Here is a 27,513-nt window from a genome sequence, read left to right on the forward strand (position 1 = left end):
CTGTAACGTAGATTACTTTATTATAATTCATGTAAATGTTATACAATCAAAATTGTTTCAGACTTTTACTATAAATTATATAGACTGATAAGCAAAAACAGACCTGAACTTTGAGCCAGTGCGTCCGATAAAACAATCTATACTCTTACCAATTAATGGTCAACATGAGATATCGTGTAAACAAAAACATAAACATTTTTAAGCAGATTTCATAAGCATTTGGTTTGGATTGTGTTAGTCGAAACCTGAAGTGTGATATTTCTGTTCCTAGATATGCCTTATTTTGTTTTCACTGTTCTTGTAGTTTTATTAATATTTATAAATATTTTTTAGATTTGATTTTAATATTTTTTTAGCTATTTTGTTGCATGCTTTTGTTGTTTTATTAGGCAAGGCAAGTTTATTTATATAGCACATTTCAAACACAAGGGCAATTCAAAGTGCTTCACATAAAATGATTGACAGAAAGAAACAAAACGTATCTATAAAATGCAAATGATTTAAGATCACAAATACTTTAGATTTTAAGAAACAGTTAATAATAATATTATATTTTATGTTGCTTGTATAAGTTATAATTATTTTTTTATTGTAGTTGTCGTTTAATTTTAATTTATCAATAGTTAATTGAATCATGCATAATTTATGTTCAAAATAATACTAAAAACAACAACAACAACAAAAACATAATCATTATTATTATTATTATTGTAATTAACAACTTCAACTTATTTTCTTGTATCTTTGCTAAGGCATAATTTCTTATTTTTATTTGGTCACACTTTATTTTATGGTCCAATTATTGGTATTAATAAACCATTAACTATGACGTTTGCCTCAGTAAACGACTAATTTGTTGCTTATTAATAGTTAGTAAGGTAGTTGTTAGGTTTGATTATTAGGTAGGATAAGGGAAGCAAAATATGGTCATGTTGAATATGTGCTTTGTAAGTAGGCATCTAATAACCAACTAGTTAATAGTGATTCATATTTAAAAGTGTCACAGATTTTCGTTTTTCCACATAATACTTAGGTCAAAATGTTATTTGATTTCAATTAACAAATGTTTTCATAGTTTAGTCTGGGTGAGTTACAAAACAAGCTTCCAAACGTCACCACTAAGGTGTTTCTACAGTTTTGTCGACATACAGTACAATTAAAATAAAATGCCCCAATGTTGAATTCCTACAGCACCTGTAGGCAAACAACAAAGAATCGCTGCTAAACCCATCTGACATATGTCGTAGCGTCACTTTTGTGGTTGAGAGCACCTTAATCAAAGCAGGTTTGTGCCGTAAAGACTTCTACCTGAGCAAAGCTGCTGACCAGAAACCCCCTCTCTTCTCTCACTCTCACTGAGAAGTGGTGCGACAGTGAACTTGGATTCTCTCGGGGGAACGCTGCTACCATGAGATTGTGTTTCGGGGCGAGACGCAAACCTAAAAAAGAAACCACAAGAGGCCCTGTGAATAATGCACAAGCAACACGGGCTTCGTGTTTCCGTCCGGATCAGCCCCGGCTGCACCCATTCTATGACACGCAACGTGGCCTGAAAGGTCTCTTCTCCTTCAGGTGTGCCAACTGCTTCTAGTATGCATACTCCTATTGCGCACCTTGACGCTGTGTCTTCTTTCCTCGCTCTCATTTTCCTAGTTTTGCAGCCCGCTGCCGTATTAAAACCATAGATCATAAATAGAACACTGACTTAGAGGAGCTAATCTGGGATTTAGAAGGCATTCAGTGAAAAAAGATAATTAATTTCCCTCACACTCGCCGACCACATGCTTGCGAAGAGCTTAGTGGAGATGCGCATGAATTAAAACAAGTCTTTAGAAAGTTCAGGGTAATCCCGTGCGAAACGGCTCGGGGAGCGCTGTTGTCGACATGGTTGGCTGCGGCCTCCGAGCAGGACCGGTTCATGCGTTAATGCTACGGATGAACCGAATGCAGCGTGGAAAAGATGGGATATTGAAAAAACAACATTATGGAGCCCGTGCTAAAATGGAACTACGGCTGTAACAATCGTGAATGACCAGACGTGTTCTGAGGATCACACTGGTAGTAAAAATAATCAACGTTGATTATAACATTCATAACAACAACGAATCAATTGTGACGGAAGAGTGAAAACATGTCATTTTGCAACAATGCAAAATCATAGAAATAGTCTCATTTTATGTACTTTTTTGCCAGGGAATATAAGGTCTTGTTTAGTCTCATGAAAGGTTTTTCTGATGAGCAAATATAGCCACAGTTTCTTATAATATTTAAACATAAAACATGAAGTAAATCAAGCAATGGAAACAAGGTAGACATAAGGAAGTAAAAATATATTAATATTATATTATATTAATTAATTTATATATATATATATATATATATATATATATATTTAAATATACATGTTAATGTTTAAAAAAACTTTATTAAAAAAAACTTTATTAAGAATTACAACACATTTGACTGCATTACCTCAGTTTCAAACGTTTTCCATTATTATTAAATACGAAAAAGCTGCATTCAATATTACAGCTTTAAATATGATCCTGGATGTTCAGATATGCGATAACCAAATCAGTGGTTGTGATTGCAATCCAACACGACAGTAAAGCGTTTGGACACTCGCTGTTTGCATTTCCACAAACCATCAGTGTGAACTCCAGGGTGTCGCCTTCTCAAATTCAAAACAGATGTCACCTTACGTCTGGATCAACTCGGTTTAGAGATAGCAACCGAAACGTTCAAACAAGTGTAGTTCTCAAAGACAGAAGGTGGAGTTAATAAAGCCCGTCCGAATGGTGCAGTGCTTGGTCGAGGGCACCAGAAGTTTAAACTAATAAATCAGGAGAAAAGGGACTGTGTGAGCTTTGGCAAAAACGCAAATCTCGGATTCATCAGAGAGATAAACCCAGTCAAACAGCGAGCTAGTTTATTTTTTTCCCCAATTTGTTAGTTACAATTGCGGTATGGGGCTTTTCAGGAAAGTTAAGGGGGCGTCTTAAAAGTATTAACCGTTGGTGGTCATGCAACAATTACACCTGTTCTCTTTTGTGTTCGCCAGACCTGTGCTGCGTGTCCGGGGTTACCGTGGCTCATTTATCAAAGGGTTCCCGGCAGGACGGGGCAGGCCTCTCCACGGCGGAGAAAAGTTCGCCCTGGGAGATAGCAAACCTATTACCATATTATCGCCTCAGGCACAACTATTTAACAGAAAATTGCAGTTTTTTTAAAGGGACATTCACGGGGAGATCATAGGAACAGCTTGTATCCGCTTCGGGTCTCTCTTATTCACAATCTCTACAGTTTGGCTTATTTCTCCACTCAAGTTAATCATTCTTGTTTATTTTTCCGCTCTCCCTAATTTTCTTCATCTTTCTCATCCTCTCCATGTCAGTGTCTTTGGCTTGTCAGTTCTGTCAGATCGATGAAAATTAAATGTGCTCCCTGGCATAAAATCGGGTCAGAAGTCCGGCCAAAATACAAGCGTGTCTATATCATTACAATCTCTCCAACTGTTTTACGTCTACCGTGAGTCAAATAACCTTTAAAGTCAAAGTGCATTTCAGCAGAAATTTGTTATAGAATTCAGACAAACCCTTTTGATATGATCTGAGGGTTTTTCTCCAAAATTATGCTGTATTATCTCTATGCTGTATATCTGAGAGACTATCAATCTATATAATTTATTAGTTTTTACCTGTAATAGTTTTAAGTTTCTATCACTATGCAGTCTCCTAACCTAAATTCTAAAAGATTTAAATAAAACTCTAAATTAGTGCATTTTAATTTATCTAGTAGTGCAATACAGGCTTTATATTTGGGTCTATTTTGCAAAGCTGTCCAACTTACTGAATATTTAAAGGTAAAATTCATGTGGAAATGAATGAAATAATGAATGCATCCAAACAATATGCATTTCTCCCTTTTTTGCACAATACAAAAATATAAAATAATATATTTAGTCGATACAATGATTGTCAATGGGGTCCAAAACGTGGCAGTTTTATATCTTTGGTTAAATAAGTAAAACTAAACGTAATAAATAATAATAATTGTAATAACTGTAATAATTCATAAATCATTTCAAATTTTATGGGTTTCCAAGACGTCTTAAAACTAAAAAGTCTCAGTATGTGATTATCGATGCAGCTCATTGTGCATTACCATACTGCTTTGCTAATGGTCTGGCTTTTGGAACTCCACATCGGATAAATTACCCTGTGTCTGGTCAGTGTATCACAGATTACTTGAATAATACCCCCCAGAGGAGTCCGGTATCGGGTCCGGCCCACTAATGTGATACATGAATGGGCATGGAGGCATCCACGCCTCCCCTGGCCGTGGCTAAAGCAGAGGTAACAAAGCCCAGGGTGATGGAGGGCCCGGACCACGCCTGGCCCCATAATGAGCGGGTAATTAGCGAGCGGGATTACAGCCCTGCGTCCGCTGAGAAATTAGCATTAATCAAAGAGCCAGTCAGGAGAAGAGAAGTATTGGTCACACCAGGGTCTGATGGTCCTGTTGGACTCTGAATGGCAATGGGTCGCCTGAGGCACAAACTCAGCACGTCGCCCTTTAATTGCCACCAGTGTTTTAGAACCGGGGCGACAATCAATGGCTGCCCATTGCTTAATGGCGCTGGGATGGAGAGTGGAGAATGCGAACACTGGCAGGTGCTGGGGCCCGTGCGAACATGCTTCTGAAAAACACCACCTCACCCGGTTCTCAATCTGCTGTGCGTTTGGTGAATAATGTGCCTCTGTGATCTCACCAGTGAGGTTCACATCTGAAATACGAACAGGCTGAGGCTGAAAGCTTTGAATGATTATTTTTTTGTTTGGCGCTTGTGTTTGGCATCTGTGAGTTATGCTGAAAGGCTTTCAAGTGTCCCTATTTAAACCTGTATGACTTTCTTTCTTGAGCAGAACGATAGTATCCAAACAACTTTGGACCTCATTGACTTCCATTGTATGGACACAAAACCACTGAGACATTTGTCAAAATATCTTCTTTTGTGTTCTGCTCAAGAAAGAAAGTCATACAGGTTCTGAATTACATAATGCTATCCATTTTTTGTCCCCTGAGCAATGACCGAGATATAAAGGTTTCCTCTGGGCTGGCTCGATAAACAAAAGCCTCCACACACGTATTGCTCGGTGACTGTTAGCAAAGTACAAACTAAACTCTTCTGTATTTACTCCCAACAGAATCCTTCAATAAACTCACACCAGTGCGAGCTGTTGCGGTCTGCACGTCTGACAGTTTGTGTACGAGTGTTTATCTTGATTTATGGATGGTTGACCCACAGAATGTCACGTTCACTAAGACGCTGTATATTTATGCATGCTTTTAAAACCCAAACCCAGCTGTCCGTAATTATGACCGTTTTGTGTGATATTCCAGCGAGGAGATGCCTGGTGTGATGAGCCTGGATCTAAACTGAATTCAGTCCACTGTAAACACACTAGAGGAGAGAGACATCCCTATGTTCATCTTTAACCATTTTGATGATCGTACAGCTCAACCAACATCTAACAAGAACTGATGAATTCACAGAATTGGAAATTTTGTAATCTGAAAAAAATAAATATTGAGAATCGCCTTTAAACTTGTTCATCAGAGGCACTGTAGCATGCCGTTGCTAAGAAGGAATATGTTTGTTTTAAAGCTCTCTAATGGCTTACTGCTGTAATGATGTTGCGGAGAGTAGATGAACCCAAAAGCTGGATTCTAAGCTTTACATAGATACCAAACTAGAGTGGGTAAATTCCATAAAAGCGAGTCCGTAGACATGTTTCCTGTCATTTATGTTTTCGTGATTTTACTGCATCCAACAAAAATAAAGTTTTGTTATATTTATGGTATGGATGCGCACAGAATATCTTCATGGAACATGATCTTTACTTGAAGGGATACTTCACCCAAAAACGAAAATTCTGTCATCATTTACCCACCTTCGAGTTGTTCCAAATATGATACATTTCTTTGTTCTGATGAAGACAGAGGAAGATATTTGTAGGAATGATTATAACCATACAGATTTTGCCCCCCATTGACTCCCATAGTAGGAAAAATTACTTTATCATTTTTTGGTTATGTTGAACACAAAAGAAGACATTTTGATGAATGTAGCACAGCAAACAGTTCTGGGGCACTTTTGACTACCATTGTTTTTTCCTACTATGTTAGTCAATGGGGGGCAAAATCTGTCTGGTTATTTGACATTTATGCATTTGGCAAAAGCTTTTATCTAAAGCGACTTTTATTGCATTATTCTATACATTTGTTTCCAAGTATGTGCAATCCCTGGGATTGAACCCCCAGTGGGCTCTTACCACTGAGCCACAGGAAAGCTATAATTATACAAGCATTCTTCCAAATATCATTCTCTGTGTTCATCAGAACAAAGAAATGTATACAGATTTGGAACAACTACAAGTTGAGTAAATGATGACAGAATTTTCTTTTTTGGGTGAAGTATCTCTTTAATATCCTAATGATTTTGGGCATAAAAGAATAATCGATCCCTTTTGTATTGTTGGCTATTGCTACAAATACACCTGTGCTACTTTATGACTGCTTTTGTGGTACAGGGTCACATTTAGCTAAAAACAGCAGAGTGAAGCACCTTTTTTTTTAAAGGTGTAGCATTTTGTGACACTTTTCATGATAAAAAGTAGCTGGTGAATAGAAAATGACACCACTTTTAAAACAATCAAGCTGCTATCACTTTTCTAAAAATGAGGTTTGCAACACAAAGAACAGCATGTGATTTCTGCAAAAAATCTGATCAGCTTCTTGTTTTTTAGAGTCTTGTGGATCCTAGTATTCGAGCAAAACAATGCACGGTGATAGTGCTGTAAACCAAGCAGGTGTGTTTTTTCTTATTTTTTTGCTGGTGTGTATTTGTGTGTGACCCTCTGGTCAGGCACCATTAACTCTCCCAGTGGCCTTGGCTCTTAACCTTGCCCCATGCCTGGGGCTGGGGATGTGACGGGACCCTGACAGCGGGTGCGGGATGTCCGACCGGGGCCCTTGCGATTCATGTGTGCCGTTCACGCTCCACTGATGCGCTTCGGCCTGACAAATGAGCACCCTCCGTATCTCGCCCGTATCCCACCTCCTGCTGCATTCGTACCCCGATGGAGTTACATCACAAATGATGACAGTCAATACCATACGCGTTTGCCACTTTTGTGCAGCATCATTCCGACTGGACAAAGCGTGTGCTTGTCATTTACCGAGTGCATCCCTTTAATACACAAGCGTTTCCCCATTGTGCCCTTAATTGTTGAGATGGAGGATGTTATTATATGAGGTGTCTCTGTCTTCCTCCCAACCCTCTATAAATCTCTATTTGGTGTCATACTTAAACAAGACAGCTGGTACAAAGCAGGACTGTAGCCAAGAAACCAAGTGCATTAATAGAGTGTAGAAACACCGCCTCCTATAGGTCATGCGAGGAACTGCACCTTTAGATTCGTCTGTCCAAAGCATACTTGGATAAATGAATTGGGAACAAATGGAAAGAAAAACACACTCAATAAATCTAGATGTATTTTGAGTAGACACAACATTATTTATGGTGTAAAACGTGCATGTTTATTTAGCTTCCCGCAGCTCAATTGCAAAGCATTGAGATGTATAGGTTGTTGGTTAAAATCCATAAGGCAAATACAATATTTAATGCACACAAATACAAATGTATTCTTTAAATGCTCTTTTTATCCACTTATATTTCTTCAGACTTCATATCTTCGTATTTTTCATGCATATTAAAAATGCATGTAAACTTGTACACACCTGTGCAACATATCTCATGCGAATAATATGAACAAGCCAAACTCTACATTTTACTTAGCTTTCCTTTTTTATAACCTCTTCCAAAGTGTGATTTGGTTTTATAAGTGGCCTCCAGCTGTTTGGCAATAACTTAGCATGAGCCACAAATACCTGCACGCTTCACCGGCCCAATAATCTTCAGTCCTCACAATGATCCGCCTGTGATATCAAAGAACATTTGCTTCACGCACTTCATCATCTATCTCATTAACAGAGGTCGCTCACATCTCAGACTTTCATCGTTTCTCCATTTCATTGAATGAGATGGATGCCAAATGCTTTAATGCATGAACCATTAGTGCTGCAATGGTCCTTGATGGTGACTCATGAGTCTCAACGTGAAAGACAAAGAGTTCAGGTAGAGTTGGGTTTATGGAGTGATGTGTGTTGTTTTGTTAAAACTAAAGGTTCAAGGTCATTCTTCACCTTCTAGTGCACGAAAGGTTGCCATGTGCAATTACTATGTCAGCAAGGATTCAAATGTATTTCCAAAGCAAACATTAGAATCCTCAAAAACTCTCAAACGCTTCATTAGAAGTAATACGCACCGCTTTTAAAATGCCAGGCTGTGCCGGTCCTTCCTGGCAAATACAATAAACCGTTAGCTGAGAAACCCAAAGGCTGAGCCAGCGTGCGAATGTTGGACTGGCTTATCGGGTGACACGCCAGCGCCAAACATGAAAATTAAAATAAAGGATTAGAAGTCGGGGGGGGGGGGTTCTGGCGGTGATATTTATTTATTTCTCAATTACCATTTTGTGAAGCCTGTCACCTTATCGTTAATTCCTCTTGACACTTTTGGTTCCAAGTGACACAACTGTAATTTCATGGGCTTGTGTAACCTGGGCAGGCGTGCGGGGGGGGGGGGTTTAAGGGGGGTGGATGGAGGTGTGTGTGCGTTCTTCTGTCAAGATCGGAGAAAGCGGGTTCACTCCAACCAAGAGTCTTGTGAACACAGTGGCAGGTGTTTTTCATCTCGGTTTTAAAATCAAGAAAATTATTGAACGTGAACCATTTGCATGCCCTGAGATGCATCATCAGTGATGTATCCTGGGTTCATCAAGTGTTTTGAGGCTCACAACATCATACACCCTCGCCCAGGCGACTCAGCCGGGGTTGATCAAGGCCCGACTTGCGTCCCAGAAGCATTAGCCCCTGATCTCCTCTCTTTATCCACAGTCATAAATAAAAGATGAGATTTTTTTAATGCAGTACATATATAGACCTAAAAAATATATTAATATTTTACAATTATATGTAGTATTTTATTTATTTGATTAATTATCTATTTTATACATCTTTATTAGTCTAAATATATTTTATTTATAATATTTGTTTAATTATAATCATATTTTGTGTAATTATATATATATTTGTATATTCTTTTTATATTATAAGTTCTATGAAATTTTAATAATTTTTTGTAAACAACTTATTTATTATTCTATTTATTGTCCATTTACATATTACATTTTTAACTTTTTATGCATTTAAGTGTCATTATTGGTCAACTCTTTAACTTGATCTGCAGCATTTGGGGCGTTTCACATTTCACATCGAAAACTGTGCGGAAAACGCCGTGCTTTTCTCTTGTCAAATGACAAGCGGTGTGTCTTTTTTTCTTACGTCAAAGGGGCTGTTCACATTTCGCATCGTTTGCGCGCGCTAGTTCGTTTTTAAATGTTAGTACACAGTACCATGGTAAAACTAACAAAACACAAAAGACACGGAATGTGAATCGCGCCTTTAACGTCACAAAGCAGAGTAAAATTATTACGTACTAGTTAGTTCTACCATGGTACTATGTACTAACAATCATAATTTCATTAACTTATTGATGAAAAACGTACTGTCTCTCAAAAATGGTCCAGGAGAAAACAAATGTGTAATGAAACTTTAATGTGCTTTACTGAAAAACAGTAAATGTTGGGGTCACATATGGAGCTCTCTAACTGCCATGCCTTTGGAAAAGGTCAACATGTGCCCGAAACTTCTACAGTTTTTTTTATTTGAGTGACACTATCTCACTATTTTACAAACAAAATCTAACCAGGTCCTTAAACTGTCCAACACCCCAACCAGAACATTTGTAAAGTAATCTGTTCTGATGGCATAACAACTGAAAATCACCACGACCTTGACCCTGCATCTCTTCGAACTGACCCCAGTGATGTAAGAATGGTTGGAGAAAATGAAAAAAAAACAGGACACCGCGGAGAAGGCGCAGAGGAGCCGTGTACTCGCGTACCTCCAGCGCAGGAAGTTATTTATCATAACATGCTAGAGAGATATTGACTCCATACTGAAGCAATTAGGGCCTGGTTCTGTTTCATCATACTTCATAACCTGGACTGTGGGGTTTTGGAGCGTGGCGCTGCACAGTAATTGAATTTTGATGAAACACACATGACGCCTGACCCTGAATAACTACAGCCAACGCTGGGCCCGAATTTCCACGACTTCTCCCGGCCAAGAACTTGCCGAAAACAGAATACAGTTTAGAGGACGAAGAAAAGGTTGTGGGTGTTTAAAATGCTTACACAATCTGGCGAACAAAGACGTCTTTGTGCCACGGGGTCTCTAGTCGAGGATGAGCTCTGGCCACACCACCGACTGGTTTGACTCAGAGGTGAAGCTGCGATGTCATGAATCTTGCTGTCGACGTCCAGCATCCGTGGCTTCATTGGGTGACGTGAGACGGTGACTGACTGCATTTTGCTGACTCGCAGTATGTGGCGACACGGGACGGTCTGTACCCGATCCAAGCACAAGCAGATAATCTTTAGCGACTACTCTGTGTATGAAGGTCGCACACTTTCTGAAAATGAAACATTAAGAATTGTTATGTTGTGTGACTTGGTTTACCAGCCTATTTGCTTGACATCACATTTTTGGGAAATGTTTATGTAAAACTGGAAAGGAAATATACGTTTATTGCTTGCTAGAAGCAAACTTGAAGAATGTTTGAAGAACATTGGTAACCAGACAACATTGGGCCCATTGATTTATAGCTAGCTGGCTTGACCTCTAGTCTTAAAAGATCTTGACAGGCAACACTTTGACATATTTCACTTATTAGACATTTGATAAAAAAAACAATAGTTTCAAACCTTTATTTTGTGATCTATTCGTGGAAATACGGCGCGCGCGAGCAAAAAAAACTGTTTGACACTGTCACACCGTCCAACTAAGCAGATGTCATGGCGACGCTCGATATTATGAGCGGAACTCGACACCACCGAAGAAGAAACTAATTTTAACTGATTGCTTTTCCTCTCAAGAGAAATCTCATGTCGTGGTTTTAATTTTCCTCTTGGATTCCAGCGTTGGCGCACGCGAAGCGATGATCGGAAACGCGCAGCGGAGGATGGCGTGAACGCGCAGTCTGACAGAACTCCGTTACACTAGAAATGTGTTCATCGTTTTCTTTACAGGCTGTCGAGGGTGACAAGGACAGCTTGCTTGGCACGGTGTCAACGAGAAATGCTTGTCAATATCACAAGTGTATGAGCACTTCATTCATGAGTGCATCTGTACTCCGCTGCTCTGCGCTTTCTGAGGGTGAGAGAGAGAGAGCGCGCCCCCGCGCGCGAGTGATAGCAGACCGTTCTGGGCGATCACAATGCATGACTGTGGAGTTCTGGGAAGGGGAGCAAAGATGCTTGTTCTCTGGGATTATGCAGCTGCTTTCCTCTTCTGTGAGTTTCCTCTTCCTGTCATTCTAAACACACGACACATCTGCACACATGTTGTGCTTGACACAACACAGTTGGCCTAAAATTATGTGGACACTTAAAATATAGGCTATTATTGTCATCACATTAGATCATCCTCATAAACAAGTGTCAGTTATATTTTTCCAGAATTAACTTTTCAACCCACTGACCCCATTGTGATTTTTAGATGTATGACAGACTGCACTACAGTGTTGTAACATTTGACAGACAGATCTGTAACTTACTTTCTAATCTTCTTCTAAACTTTTTTGAACATGTAAAACATAAATAAAACACTTAGCAGAAATAAAGCATCATCTTTAGTAAGAAAACAAACTTAAATGTTTTTAAATGAAATAACTTGATTTTTAAAGGAGCAACGGGGAGGCTTTAGTGGCATCGAGTGGTGGGATCGCGAATTGCAACCAACATCTCACTCCATCCCTGCCTTTTTCAAAGCACTACGGCGGCTCTCGTAGGACAAAGATGGACGAAGATGTTGTGGTGTTTTCACTTCTTTGCTGAAGGAGAAAACATATTAATGAAACGTGCTGTGAAGAGCACTTTGTCCATTTGGGCTGTAGAAACAACATGACATATTCATATAAGGGGACCAGTGGTGTATGTAGATAGAAATAGCTCATTTAAAGCAATAAAAACATAACGCTTCATTTTGTTAAGTTTTTATACACCTTTGAACACAGAGACAATAGATCCCCCTAATAATTACACATTGGACATTTAAAGCAATGATTTATTTTATTTTACAGTGTCTTTAATACCATTGGATGAAGTATGTAAGACAAAAACATTTGGTTAACACAATCTTCTCAGGCCTCATGATGTCACCTGTTTCCCGGTAGTGTTTTCTTGTGTAATATCTCAAGCGATTTGGGTCTCTGTGAACCAGACTCTTTGTGTAGACAAAAAGCAATGACTCAAGGTTCAGCCGAGGCCTTCGACACCTCAAGGAAAACAATCCGACACAAACAGACAAACCTGCGTAAATCACACAAGTACACACAAGTACAACGCTTTAAATTTCCCACCTGATCCAGCCATCATCGGAATCAAAGTGGTGTGCAATGGAGGATCCTTTTTCATGGGAATTCGTTTTTTGGAAGGGTAAAAGAAGGGGAATCGTATCTTAATTTTTCTCCATCACAAGAGGCGATAGAGAGAGAGAGCAAGAGATGGAGGCTGCACCTATAAAACATCAGGTCTGGATGAGGAATGGCCTGCTCCACATCGAGGGGTGGGTGTAGTCCCAGAACTGCTGCTCTCTCTTGTGGGAAGTGCGCTATAAATCTCTGGTCTCTTATATGGCTGGTGTATTGATAAGCCCTGCAATGCTGTGGAACACGGAGAGCCCTCAAGAGTGAAGATGCAAGTTGGAGAATAAGGGGGTTTGGAAAACATACTGCACTCCTTTTAAGGTCTTTGCACATACAGTCCGAAATTTTCGTATGCGTTTTTCCGTATTTGGCTTTCGTTTGTACGGTGTTTCTGAATTGTTAAAAAGACGGACGAAAATATCAGAGGCAGTGTGTATATGTGGTTGACAGAACGTGAGGTCGTATTTAGTTTTTAACGTGCGGAAATTTTGACTCAATCTGCAATGGGCTTTATTCTTTTAACTTAAGTTTGAGGATCAAAGAAATCTTGGTCTTCGTATATTGACCTCTAAAACAGTATTTTGTTATTAGCATGGTGGCGGCCTTTTACCTCTTTGTTGCCATCTGTGTTGGTATCATAAAGTTTCATGCTATTTTACATGGGTTGAAGCCAAATGACGTCAAACTGAGATATCCCATAAAATCCAATCCAACTGCTCAATTTATGAGCTAAATCATTTATATAATTTACCATATTAAGTTGGTATAAGGTGTTTCCCCCTGAACGTGCTTAATGATTTACGTCAACTGATTTTTGGTTTATTTTTAAGCAAAAAAAATAGATTTACACTTTCAAAGAAACAATGTAGAGATTTAAGCGGCATCTAGTGTTGAGGTTGCGAACTGCAACCAAAGGCTCACTCCGCTCGCCCCTCCATTTCGAAGCACTATGGTGGCTAACACAGAACAAAGATGTTGTTTTTGCTTCTTTCCCGAAAAAGATTATGTATTTACGAAACGAGTTCTGTAGAGCAGTTTGTCCGTTAAGAGTTACTGTAGAAACAACATGATGAATTCCATGTTAGGGGACTTATATAATAAAAACATAACGCTTCATTGTGCAAGGTCTTTATAAACCTCTGAACACATAGTTATGTATGTTGTGTATATGATATTGCATTTCTCTCAATAGATCTTCCACAAAATTGTACCTTTAATTAAAGAAATTTGAGATACACTTTTTTGTGACAATTAACATTATCTAATACATCAACATTGTAAAAGTTGACGAAAAAATACTTTGAAAACAAATAAAACCCAAATCAGAGCAGTCCAGCACACACTGAATCAAGAGCGAACCGTCGCTGTCCAAACTATTGTCTCATGGAGATTTATAGAGATGCCTAGCTCAGGAGACCATCGCTGCCTTGGGAATTTGACGGTACGCCTGGTCTCCTGAGACACCTGTCATCGCCGACGCTGGGGAACAAGCTAAATCTAGTTTTACACATCTAAGCAGAGCCGTACGTGTTGCAACAAGGACACTAGTTCGTAAAGGAGCGTAATGGCTCGCACACACATTGCCGTGGTCCGGTCAGCACCGCAATCACTTCTGTGATGAAGAGGCTGTACAGTATTTATGGTGATTTGAGGGACTGAACCAGACGCTGTCGAATGAAACTGAACGAGGATTTGACATTGGTCTGACACACATCGCTTGGAGATCACAGAGGGGGTTCACAAGACACACGAAAAGTACGGCCTATTTATTCTCCAGATTTTTGATTATGATTTTTTTTTCTGTTGACAACAACCCAGACGTTAAATGATTATAGAAAGCAAAATTGAAGACTGTACACAAACTTGTGAATTTTACATTTTGAAAGTATTTCTAAATTAGTGAGGATTGCATTGTGGGTTTGATTCCACGGAACACAAAACGCATAATAAAAGTGTCTGCCAAATGCATAAATGTAAAAAAAAATCTGACAAATATTACATACACTACACAACTAAAATTGTATAAAATAGTAGCATTGCTACTTTAACTTAGCGCTACCATCACCAATGAGAAAAACCTACTAGCCCATATGTTGATAATAAAAAATTTATTTACACTTAAATAGCATCAAAACACAACGTCAAGCAAAGGAAAGTGTCGAACGGAAATGAAAAGCAATAAAATATGGATGACATTCCAGAGCTGTGACGCAGGGAGGAGATTGATGATCAATGGACAGATGGACAGAGAGATACGGGAAGTGATGAGAATTGCGCCCCAGAAAAAAAACAACTGGACCGAAGAGCAGAATTTGTTTGAGCAGCTCGATGTTTGGAAAAGGGGATGGCAACAAAGATTTACACGATCTTTGTACGATTCTGTACATTTGGCGCGTCGTCTCATTTAGATCCACCTGAAATGACAGAATGGAAAGAGTTAGTTATGTTTGGGAGCATGTCCAGGACAACACAGGCAGAAGATATATTGGTCTCATCCCACACTGAAGGAGAAGCATGCGGCAGGAGATGTTTCCAATGTCAAAAATGGATCAGTGCCATTTTTCCTATACGAGTAGGAACATCTTCATTCAGCTTTCTGGATTTACTCCAAAGCTGATGTAAACATGTGTAACCAATGTGTAAGATAGAAACACATCAGCTAAATCTAGCTTTAATATACCTTTAAGTGCAATAGACAATCTAAGTTGGACCTAAAAGATTCACAAACAAACATAATCGTATACAAAAATGTCAATGGACAGACATTTGGAAAAAAGACAGAGAGATGGAACACAGAAACACAAAAGGGTTTCGAGACAGTTAGACATGGAACAGAGATCAAGTTAAGGAATTAAAGATAATGACGAAGACCTCAATTTGTTCTTTTCAAATCTCATGCTGGAAAAATTGTAAACACGCGAAAGCTCAACACTGAAAGCTTCAGCATAACACCGCGGTCACCATCATCACCACAGCAAAAGCTCACATTAACCAGAGTACAGAAACTGATAGTGGGCAGACACAGATACAGGGAACCTTTATTATATATCAGACATTATTTTCTTAAGGGTTGGAGGAATGTCTGGAACAGTGATTGAGTGAGAATTCAACAGATGCAGCCCAGTGCCAGCTGTAATAAGTGCAATCTCACGACCCCGTCGCGTTTTCCCAACGTCCTCCCTGCACGTCTGACATTTAATCGCTCTCTTTCCCCAAAGCGGGGAGCCCGTAGTGGGGACCGGGAGAGTTTGGGGTTGGTTAAGGGGGGGGTCAGAGCACAGCTGAAGGTGTCCTTGGTCCATCAGTTTGCTTTGATGCCCCAGGAGGTCGCTTGAGATCGGTTTTCGGTGTGACCTTGACTTTGGTTTAAGAAGAAGTCGCACTTTCAGAAGAACTTTCAGAAGTTGTCACTTACCCATGAGCCCCTTGTCCTATCTAAGAAACCAGGCCTGGAGTCAAGTGAACCTCAAAACAGTTCCTTATTGCTTGACCAGTGATGGACCATTTTTAAAGACGCACTTTCGGTTTCAGTTTTTCTTTCCTTTTAATTCCATTTTAAATACGTTCATTTAACGTCTTGATTCAGTTGGAAATGTCTTGTTGGTTGGATCTTGTTCCAACACTTGTGTAGTGTCAAAAAACTGAAACAGGAAGTGCATCTTAATTTGTTAATCTCTTGCAAAATGGTCTACACTTAAAAATTTACCAAAACACACAATAACGGTTTCACAACGTTGACAAAGAAATTCTCACCTGGTGCCTTCATGGAGAAAGCTGCGTTCTCCTGTAGGTCTCGTTTGTTATGGAAAGACGCGTGAGACGTGCCCCGTAGTAATCCACGATGTAATCCGACCCATCCGATGGACCCACGATCTACAACAGAGCGAACAGAACGATTCTCACGTGTCACAAAGACCCACATAACGATGTAATCCTTCACTAGACAATTACATGATTTTACATTACACAAAGATGAATACCAGGTGGGCCGGCTGGATCTATCGTTCTCCTCAGACGGCTCACGCTCGCACGATTGAATTAGAAGACAGTAATGGCGATTTGGAAGCAATTTAAGTTTAACCCCAGGCAATGCTGTAATTGAGGTTGCTCTCGGAGTTCTGGTGAGGAGGAGTGTCCCGGAGGACAGGCCTCAGATCAGAGCTTCAAAAATAAGCTCGGAGCCCGATCTGGGCCCATGCCAGTTCTGAGATCAGCTCCTATCCCGGGCAACATGCTCGGACTGACGCACAAAGACGGCGTAATGGCTTCCTGCAGGCGTGCGCGCCCAACACCTGGCCCTGCCGGCTCGGCTCGTCTCCGCTTTGGGACGAGATGATAATGAGAACACACATCTGGTGGAGGGAGAAAGGCGCCTGACGAACACAGACACAGCGATTCTGTGTTCTACCATATCGAGATTAGCTCTTGTCTGGCAGCAGTCCAATACAAGCCGTTTACTCGCGTCTGATTGGACAATTGCTTTAGTTAGAAGGCGACACTTGGGCATCCTGCCACATTAAAGTTTAAACTATCAAGTTCATACACTTTCGCGATCAAAGCTAAAGTTCTGCGATGTTGTTAGTCTTGCGTCATTACTCGCGGAATATTGATGGACATAAATAACAGCAACATGTCCCAGGTGTTTATTCATTACTTCTCAAAGATGCATTTCCCTGACGACGTGGCTCTTAGCAAAGGTAGTTTGATATAAAATATGGGGTTTTAGCGAGGAGCGGCGTGCACAAATGGGGTCCCGAGGGAAGGGTATACGCTTTATCAAAAGTGTCACAATTTGAAAACGAAGAGGCCCGACAGTCGACAGCTAATTGAGAATGTAAGCGCGTGACAGCTTTGGCTGCCAAAGGCACTCCTTAAAAGCATTGCTCTCCCAGGGCCTTCAATAAGACATTAGGAGAACAATAAACACTGCAGTGGCCCTGTTAATCAAAGCCGCCACGGCCATTTAAAAAAATAAAAGCTTGCTTTATTTATCCGCTGCGGCTAGGAAAGCCAGGAACGGAAAACAACTGGAGGGATGATAAACAGGTAGACGTATGAAATTCATCAAAAGACGAACAGACAATGTTTTTAGGCAATGTGATGCAAGCGACTGAACCAGGTGAATCCAAACCAAAGTGTTTATGAACATCAGTGTGTCGAAAATAGATTCAAGGCACAGAACTTTTAGAGCTAACAATATTGTGCGTATTCTTAATATCTGAAGTTAAAAAGCTACATTTCTATGGTTTACAATACAGGGGAAAAAGTAGACTTTTTTAATTTCGACACCAAAGCTGCAACTTTAACCATTTTTTATTCATGCGGTGCAGAGACTTTTAAAAACCCAACTAGTTCTCAAAATGTGAAGACGAAATTTTTTATCGTTTTTGTGATGCCTTTGCTGAAACATTGGAAAATATGAGACGGCCCTCCCAAAAAATATTTTCACTTTGTTTTTCTATAGTCAATACGCAATGTTAGTTTATGCTTAAAAAAAAAAAAGATATGCTAATTGGGTAAGAAAAATGTAACTTAATTCAATAATCTTTATAACTCAAAGTTTATTTGTTTGTCACAATTTTGGTTTTTTTTGACATTTGCACTTCTAAAACAAGAAAGAAAAATAAAAACTAAGAAACACATTTTTCGTGCAGTAAATTGTTCCCAAACGTCTCGGAAGCAATCTCAACATATCACTCAAATATTTGTTTCTAAGTAGCCATCACTGCAGCCATAGGAATTCCTATGTACGTGTAAGAATTATTCCTAGAGTCATCCTTCAACGTGCATAACAGCCAAAAATATCCGTCATCGCCGGTGGGCAGAAGTGCCGTTGAAGTTTGAGTGTCTTTCACGTAAAGCTTCATTCGGGGCCGTGCGGCCTAATGAGAAAGTAGCAGGGGAGATTTTCCCTAACAAGATGACAAATGGACCGGCTTTATTCAGTTGTCAGGTGTAGGAGGCCTTTAATAGGGGTTAGGGGAGTCCTGTGGGAGCGTGCGGCCCGGAGGGAAGAGGTGGAGGAGCGGGAGGTGCAAACAAACCACGCTCTCATTAGCTCCTTTCACAGCGCTGAAGCCACTGAAGGAGAGACACAGGTGCCGGTACATACAAACACAAGCATTGAGACAGGAGTCAAGACTGAGATCCTCTGTCTAGTTCATTTGGGGGATTGTGGGTAAAAGCCCTTTTAGCAAGTATAGTGATTAAACAAACGCTTCTTTATTAAGTGGTTCCTCTTTCTGAAGAAGTATTTAAATTTATTATTCTTCATATGAAAATACAAGAAAATACTTTTCTTCTGCTATTGAAATTCAGTGTAAGGTAGCAAACATTCAAAAATTAACCATGGTAAAGATGTAGTAACTATGTTTTTTTTTTTGCAGAATAATGACCATTTGTTTTACCACATAACACATACAGAAAAAAAATTATTCTAAAAGCATTTTTGTCTAGTTTTCTAGCGCAAATATATAATCTTTTCTAAATCAAGATATAGCTGCTTGACAAGGAAAACGACACAGAATATTTAATCTTGTTTTATGAAAGAAAATATAAGAATTAAGAATTTTTAAATGAAAATGTATATTATGTTTTCTTAAGTACCTAGTTCAGGTTTATTTTCTTAGCACATTGGGAGATTTTCTTGCATGTCTAAAACATAAACATACTTATTTTCTTAAACACTAAATATCTAACAGTATGTCACATTCAAGCTAATGTATCTTGATATAAGCACTGAGACATAAATGAGACATAAATGCTTGGTAAGTCATTTTTGCAGTGCGTGGTTATTGTGGTGAGATGGTATTAAGTTGAATACAAATTAAATTAACAAAAACTGTGGTTCCGATAGGTGAACCATGAACATTATTCATTAGAAAAACAAAGCCAAATTATTTGTTCACCATTGAGATATGTCTTAACGTAAAACACAGAATAAGAATGGCCAAACTTCTAGTAGAGTTTCCAACACAAATTGGGTCAAAACCTGAAAATGAATATCTCTCACCTGCATGGATATCAACATGAAATCAACTAAGCTTCCAATTCCACAGAATCCCACAGTGCAGAACTTCAGCAGACCTGAAACAAACAAAGAGGAACCGAGATGTCAACCAAGAAAATTAAATACAGCTTTGGAAGCCAACTGGTTTTGAAAGGGAAGGTTCACCTTTCAAACCTCATGTCAAACCTGCTGAAATATTTTCCTGCCAAATACAGATGATGATATTTTGAAGAATGTTGGTAACCAAACAACATTGGTCCCCATCAGAGTTGGGTGTAACTACTTACTAAGTAATTACTTACTGTTTCTTTATTACTTTTTCATTGAAAAGTAAAGTAAGGGATTACTCTTATTTCTCCTGTAATTTAAATACAGTAACTTCTGAAGTAATTGAACTAAAAACTGTGTAATATATTCAATAGTGGAAATGACATCAACATTATAAGTCTAACTTTAAAATGTATGCTTTAATGTATCCTTCTCACATTTGTACACTTTGGTCAGTTCAACATTGTTCCCCATTGATTCCATTCAATGGACCCAAAACCACTTATACATTTCTCAAAATATCTTCTTTTGTGTTTAACATAAGATAGAGTCATACACATTTGAATTTTTGGGTACAAACTATCTCTTTACCAAAGTAAAAAAATGAATACCCAAAATAATACCCATGGCTGTACAAATGACAAAAAATAAACAGTTCCAGTCCAGACATAAGCAGGTCTACTTTGTAACATCAAGGTCACCATGGGATCGGAGGTCAATTAAACCCGCCCGCCATCTTGTGATTCAAAGATAATTGCCCCTAATCGTCCCTAATATTACTTATAATTGGTCATTGAGAGGCTTAGGCATGTTGATTCCAGGGCGGATATCAAAAAAGCCACCTGCAGAATGTCTCCTCAACAAGTTCAGGCCTTCCTTTCAGAGGGTAATGGCCCAGCAGCTCTGGGGTCAGCCCAGACCAGGTGTGGCACAATGAAGGAGTCTATAGAACTGACTCCAGCGCGGTGTGAGGCCGCCTTTTACAAACTCCTCGCACAAAGAACCCAGGAACAAGGGGGACCTTCAAACGCCCGGGCCCTTTTGTCCTAACGCAGGTGCTTAATTGATCAGGAAGTCCTTAAAACATGGAGAGATGGAGAAAGATGGAGCGTCCTGCTGTATCCTGCATAACCTTTGCTTTCAGATGTGTGGCCCGGGCTCATCTGCATACGATGATAATAAGCGCTCTGTTTAGAGCGCGGCGGGATAGATGCGCACCCCTAGATCTTCAAACAAACTCAATACAGGAGGTGAAGGAGAACAGTTTTAGTTAATTAGTTGTCATGTGGAGACTTGTTTTGTTAAAACGACTTGTAGAAAGCAAGCAAGGTGCTTTACTTGTTCTCAAAAGTGTGCAACGGGATGTTTAAGCCAAACAGGCGATTCTGTTGGGTTCGCAGTTGAGCAGCACAAGCTTTTCTTAAAATCATTGCCAGTGTGCTGACGTCAGTGGCGCACTGGAGTTTGTCTCCAAATTTGTTGGAGATTGTTATGATTGTGGTTACAAAGGAAGGTCTAGAGTTGTTCAACCAGCAGAAAAGCCAAAAAACTGTTCGGCCACCACGCTTCAAAGCATACGTTTTTGGCGTCGTAAATGATTCATTCATCAGTCAAGAAGATCATGACTGGGAGAGATTCCATCTCAAAGTAGAAAAGAAATTACATTTTGGATAAAAAAAATCATCTTAGCAAAATTGAAGATAAACACTTCCACCAAATTCTCATTAGCATTAAATTGTATCTGGATCTCATTACTGTAATTTTGAGATTTTTTTTAACTTTAGAAAATGCTATAAACAAATAAATACAAATTATAATTATTGTTCAAATTAATATGTAATACAGAATTGAACAAACACAACCACTGTGTATGGACCACTTCGGAAAACGTAAGCAACGCCTCTAGACTAACTTCCTATTTCAGATTTATTGTCATTACACAAACGTTTGAACAAACTAAAACCAACCGAACATTTATAAACAAATCAAAATGAAAGATTTAATTAACTATTTGCTAAATAAATTAGTGGTCAAACAAGATGGTCTTGAGAACAAGAATTATATCGCACAATACCATACCACCAGACTAGCAACAACAAGTAGCAAATCACACTCAATGCCATTGGCCCCAGCATCCTGTATCAATACATAATATGTCACCACAGGAGAAAAAGATCACACTTGTGTGTAGATTTGTGAATCTATTTGAATCCATGACACATTACGACAGCAATCATATTTCATCTGTGCTTTTGTTAAAGGAGTTGTTCAGTTTCAAAATACATTTTCATGATAATTTACCCACCCCCACGTCATCCAAGATGTTTATGATGAAAACATTTTGAGGATTTCATCTTGGATGACATGGGGGTAAGTAAATTATCATAAAAATGTATTTTGAAAGTGAACTACTTCAATAGTATCTTCTGATTTCAATAAATGAAATAGATAGATATTGAGCAAAATAAGTGCAAATTCTGCAATTTGGTGTACATGTTATTTGCTACTAATCTACAATAATATCAATTACTAGCCATCAAAAGAATTTCTCTCAGTCCTGATCATTTTACTCATCGTTCTGTCTAAATGCCATGAAATAGATTGTGAAATTTAATTTCAATATAAAAGGAAAGGTCGTGAGCGCGCAAGAGCAGAGAACAATAACACCGATCTATACGGTTCTTCTTCAGAGAACATCTGGCAAAAAGGTGTGTCCTTGGAGAGGAGAAGCAATATGATGTCAACAGCAGAACATCCAGGACTGACTGTTCTCAAGTCCCTTGTGTTTCAGCGAAGCAGCAGAATGAGATCTTTTTATGAGTTATTGACAGGTAAATGGATGCCAGAACTCCATCTATTTAGCGTGGGATGTCAAAGCGTGAAAGCAGAGGTGCGTTCAGGATATGGCACACAGCCCATGAGAGAAAAAACATTACAGATGTCGAAGCCGTGGCGTAAGGGTACCACGGCGCTAATGTGGCCAACACAAATTCGAATCTATGTTTTAACATTCATTTGCACTTGCTGTTTTTAATCCCCAGCATTTCTGTCTAACAGACAAACAAACATGTTTCATATTTTAACGTTGAACAACTGTACTATTTTAGTTAAATTTAAGTGAAAAGTAATAATAATATGGTTAAAATTATGACACAAACTACATTTATATTGATTACAACCATTTAAGCCTGTAATACATTTCTGAGGCAGGTATGTACAATATCAGCATCCGTTTAATATTTTTTTCGTTGGCTGGTGATACTTCACCCCAAAAAATGTTTTCCATCATCATTTACTCACCTTCGAGTTGTTTCAAATCTGTATAAATGTCTTTGTTCTGATGAACACCGTGAAAGATAATTGGAAGAATGCTTATAACCATACAGATCTTGCCCCCCCCCCCATTGACTCCCATTGTAGGAAATATTACTTAATCATTTGTTTTGTTCTATTGAACCCAAGGTGAGGAAATGATGACAGAATTTCTTTTGGTGTGAAGTATCCCTTTAATATGAATTTCATAGATATTTGGATAAAACTGCTATTTGAAATGATAATTTTGTGAAATTAAAAGGACGCATCATACCCAGAGCTGGGTATCCCAGGTAGAACCGATCTGCCCCAATCCATCCCAGGAACAGTGACAAAGCAACAGCTACTTTGTATGAGTAACCACTCCTACGGAAAAACAAAAATCATAATTCAAATAAGTTGTTAATCATATAGTCTTCATAAATGCATTCTAACCATACTTAATGTAATGTCACATTAGAACAGCAAACATACACATTCCGACATTGGATGGTTTTGTTGAAGCCGACCTCTTCACCGCTGAATTTGAACAAAGTGCCATTAGACAGTCGGCAGCTGATGTTTGGAGCAGGTAAACATTGGACTGAAATAACAAGAATGCAGATGTAATAAAACAAGCAGTGAAAATGCTATCTATTGGTAATACAAAGATGCTATGTAACAAGTAATCAAAGAAAGGAGTCAGACTTCATACAATGATGTTCTTCTGATTTCAAAGGAGCTTTTATAAAGATGCCCTGTATCTACATAACAGATCATAAGTGTAAAATAACATAATATGAAGATTATCTATTAATATATATTCAGTGATTTTAAATGTTATGATGTGACATGAAGGGAAAGAACACTAACAGAACTAATAAAATGTATACTAGTGTAGACATAATGCTCTTTGAAACATTCCTGAATCTGAATATATAAATCTAATGAAAAACAAAAAATAGACGCATTCACATTATAGGTCAATATAAGTATGTAACAGTCCACACACCCCATGCCAACCGGTCCTTGCAATTCTCTGGCTCCTGAGTTGCATCATCTATTTTGGGTTCTTTACAGATATACTTGAGCACTGTTAAGGTGGTATCAAGCAACATTTAAAACCTAAAGCAACAGCAGTGATGCTAAATTTGCAGTGGTGACGAATGCATGCCATAAACCATCACATACAGAATATGACATGATCTGTAACAAACACAAACGGTGTGCTGCTTACACATATTATCGCATTCTATCTATACAATAAAAACACTGAAGTTAATGAAATCCGGTTAAAACATGTTAAACCAGGGTTAGAGTTTGTATGACATATCTTGCTACCTAACGTTACACACACAATGAACAATTTTAAACCCAATATCTAAAATCAAATAACACCAAATAAGAGTATACGTGTAAAATAATTATACTCAAATCATTCAGTCCATTGCTATCTGAACCATAAACAACACATCCATCATAGCAACAAAGCTAGTTAGCAAGCTAGCAACTCAACGACCACTATATATTAAGCTGTTTTCATTAGGATATTGTCCCAATTGCAGTTTATCACAACTGTCCGCATCGTTTCCCAGGCTGTGGACGACAGTCAGGCAGATGGTAAAGAAAATAAACCCTTGTGTTGTTGACCGAAACCGCGTTAAACTCCGCCAGCGTGAAGCCATGTTGAATTGTCACGTGACCGCGCGGCTCTTAAAGCGATACAGCACACTATTCTCTTCACAGATAGCATGTAAGTCTCTTATATTGTTCATCTTTAAAGCGTTTGACTACACATGCACACTTAACGAATGCGGGTGAGGTTGTTAGAAAAGTTTGACATATAAAACCATTTGTCATGTGAACTTATTAACCGCGTTTGATGATGGTAGTCAACTTCATACGCGGCTAACATAGCTAGCCTGAATCACATAAAGGGCTTTTGTATTGAGAAGTAACGTTAGTGGCACGTTTGTTTCCTTGTTTGATATTGTTTACTAACTTTCACATGTTAGAACATCGTATTAATGGTTCTTATGCAAACGCATGCTTAGATATAAAGACTATTTACGTTGTTTAGGCTGTCATTAGGGTTGTATTACCGCAGTGATTTCAATGGTGAGCATGCACCTGTTAGATTGCGCTTTTGTCGTATATTATTATACAATTTCTACTGAGATTAACAAGATTAAATGATATGAAGACACACATTTATTTAAACTTTACTTTAGTACTTTAAGTGCCGGTTTCATTGTATTAATACTGTTATTTGAACTGAAACGAAGTTAATAGAAACTGAACGATCACGCACTTCCGGTTTCAGGTGAGTCTCTCGAGCAGGTGAAGAGACTCTTTCAATCTCAGCCCAAAAGAACACTTAAAATGCTGGAGTGTGTTCAATAAGGGAACTCATATCGACAGAGACTTGATTGAACAGCAAGAGTCGACACAAGTATTGTTTGGTAAGTATGAGATTTATTCTCGCTTTTGTTTTGATGGCTGTTGACGTGAACAAAAACAGGCGTTGATCTTGTGTTATTGTAATGTGTGTACGCCTTATGATCTTACGTAAGACATTGTGTGTGTTGAAGAACAATAAATATAACAAATATATTTACTTGGTCTCATGTGAAAGTTAAAGCTGATGTCGGAGGGTTTGAGCTTGGTTTTTAACCTTTCGCGTGACGTTGAGGTGTGGCACTGTGTTGGGGTTGCGTGGGGTAGCGGTTGTAGTTATGGCCTGGAAACTGAGAGCTTGTAGGGTCCAACCTAGTAAACCATCTGAATTTATGAACTATTATACTATTAGTCATTTATGTTGAGACTTTTAACATAGTTATTTTCAAGCCAGAAAAAATCATGCAAATAAACATATATACATACATACATACGTACGTGTGAGTATATATATCACAGAAAGAATAAGAGTACAAAATTAATTGAATTCCATCAAACCTCAGGAGTGACATAAAGTCATCTAACAGCAATGTGAAAGACTGACACCATGACAAGACACATGAAAACTGTGATTAAAAATCTAGGTTATCTCTTTTTTTTTATTCTTAAATACATTTGCAAATGTTACTGTTGTATTTCTTAAAAGTGAATATGAATGTGTTTTCTTAGCAGTATTTGAGATAAGAAAATTCATAGCATCTCTTCAGTTATTTTGACCGGTTTCTCCAGTTTTCATTTTCTGCAAATAAAGTCAAATATAAACAACTTTTATTTTTTAAAGTCAGTAGAAACATTGTTAGTAGTTCAAAGAATGAAACAAAAATGATCATTTTACCTGAACGCATACCTATAAATAGTAAATTCAGTAAAACAAATTTGGAAACTGTCCATTTTTTTCCATGGCTGTATGTGTTTATATACTTCATATACATACGTATGTATAGCTATATAATTTATGATATGTGTATAATTAATGTATTGATTATTATTTATGTTACTTTTTCTGTTCACAGGTTGATCAGCACCAAAAGCAACAGCTATGTATGAGAACTTACCGACAGGTATATCTAAATTCTAAACATTTACAGCCAGTAAAATTGAATTTGAGCCTTTCATCTGTGATCAATGCATTGGTCTCTGTGTGCATGTATCTTCTCAGTGTCAGCTTCCGAGCGACAGCAGGTCCTTCAGGCCCTGGAAAGGCTACAGTCCAAACTCGTGCAGAGAGAGGAGTGGAGTCACAGCGAACAGCTCGGGATGCTGAAGGAAGCCCTGCAGAGTCCTTTGTTCGGCCATATACTCACCCTGCAGCATTCCGTCAAACAGCTTAAAGACCAGGCAAGATTTCCTCTTAGACATTATATAGAATTATTTGAACTGACTAATAATCTTTAAGCTTTATATAATGGATGGATGTTTGTTTATTGTCGTTTTTTATAAGAAGTTAACAATGCTTCTGTACAATCCACCAAAAATTTGGAGCGCTTCCAAGGTCAAATGAAAACAGTAGGTTTATCGATTCTTTTGCGTGGTATGCTGTAAATTTGTATTTATTATCCCACATCCGTTAGGCAAGGAATGACGTCACAGATATAGACGCTTAAAAAAATGAGTGCATTATTTCGAAGGCATCCCAGAATGCAATTCTTCCCAACCGCAGAGTCCGGCCGCTGCGAGTCCCTCATGCCTATTTGTATTCAGTCTGGGTTTTTATTGACACAAGAAACCTCTCTACAATAAACAATCCGCACACCAAATTAAGATAATGGCTATAACGGAAGCTCGCCTTCATATTGTAAGTGCTAGGAAGGTCAGATGTGTACCTATGAATGCGTCAAGTGAAAAACCTATCAAGTATGTAGAGGCGGGCAACAGCCAGAGTTTCTATCAAGCACTAATATCCACTGTCTCAGTTTGAGTAACTGCCTTGTCGGAGATGTATCGATAAAACAGGCTGGAAGCTGCTCTGTCAGCCAGGGCTAAATAAGCACATGACTGATAAGTTCCCACAGAGTGAGTCTAAAGGTCATTAATA

At 38.6% G+C, this 27,513-nt stretch overlaps 2 protein-coding genes across 10 annotated transcripts in view; one reads left to right on the forward strand and one right to left on the reverse strand.

Moving 5' to 3' along the window:
* Positions 1–14,764: 14,764 nt before the first annotated feature.
* On the reverse strand, positions 14,765–24,732 carry tm2d1 (TM2 domain containing 1). Of its 2 annotated transcripts, XM_056759677.1 has the most exons (7): positions 24,573–24,732; positions 24,034–24,107; positions 23,517–23,625; positions 23,317–23,408; positions 19,686–19,759; positions 16,427–16,546; positions 14,765–15,087 (listed from the first exon to the last, which is right to left on the reverse strand). In XM_056759677.1, the coding sequence occupies exons 1-6, from the start codon at positions 24,704–24,706 to the stop codon at positions 16,436–16,438; spliced, it is 594 nt and encodes a 197-aa protein (XP_056615655.1). In that variant the 5' UTR covers positions 24,707–24,732; the 3' UTR covers positions 14,765–15,087; positions 16,427–16,435. The 2 variants fall into 2 exon arrangements, with proteins under 2 accessions (XP_056615655.1, XP_056615656.1); XM_056759678.1 differs by lacking the exons at positions 14,765–15,087; positions 16,427–16,546 and adding an exon at positions 16,558–18,754.
* The window catches only part of patj (PATJ crumbs cell polarity complex component), a 76,008-nt gene continuing 73,218 nt past the window's right edge, over positions 24,724–27,513 (forward strand). For 6 of the 8 annotated variants that reach the window (XM_056759669.1, XM_056759676.1, XM_056759672.1 and 3 more), the window contains exons 1-4: positions 24,993–25,139; positions 25,345–25,483; positions 26,492–26,539; positions 26,638–26,816. In XM_056759669.1, coding sequence (XP_056615647.1) covers positions 26,518–26,539; positions 26,638–26,816 — 201 coding nt within the window. In that variant the 5' untranslated portion in view covers positions 24,993–25,139; positions 25,345–25,483; positions 26,492–26,517. Of the gene's footprint in view, positions 24,775–24,819; positions 24,839–24,992; positions 25,140–25,344; positions 25,484–26,491; positions 26,540–26,637; positions 26,817–27,513 lie in introns of those variants that run through there. The other 2 variants (XM_056759670.1, XM_056759671.1) reach the window with 2 other exon arrangements.

The sequence above is a fragment of the Triplophysa dalaica genome, chromosome 10 (genome assembly GCF_015846415.1).
Source record: "Triplophysa dalaica isolate WHDGS20190420 chromosome 10, ASM1584641v1, whole genome shotgun sequence".
NCBI lineage: Eukaryota > Metazoa > Chordata > Actinopteri > Cypriniformes > Nemacheilidae > Triplophysa > Triplophysa dalaica.

Coding starts and splice junctions, on each gene's coding strand:
- tm2d1 (XM_056759677.1), bottom strand. CDS start 24,706: ATGGCTTCACGCTGGCGGAGTTTAACGCGGTTTCGGTCAACAACACAA. Junction 24,108..24,572: donor GATAAACTGCAATTGGGACA/ATATCCTAATGA, acceptor AACAGTGCTCAA/GTATATCTGTAAAGAACCCA. Junction 23,626..24,033: donor CAAGGACCGGTTGGCATGGG/GTGTGTGGACTG, acceptor TTGTTATTTCAG/TCCAATGTTTACCTGCTCCA.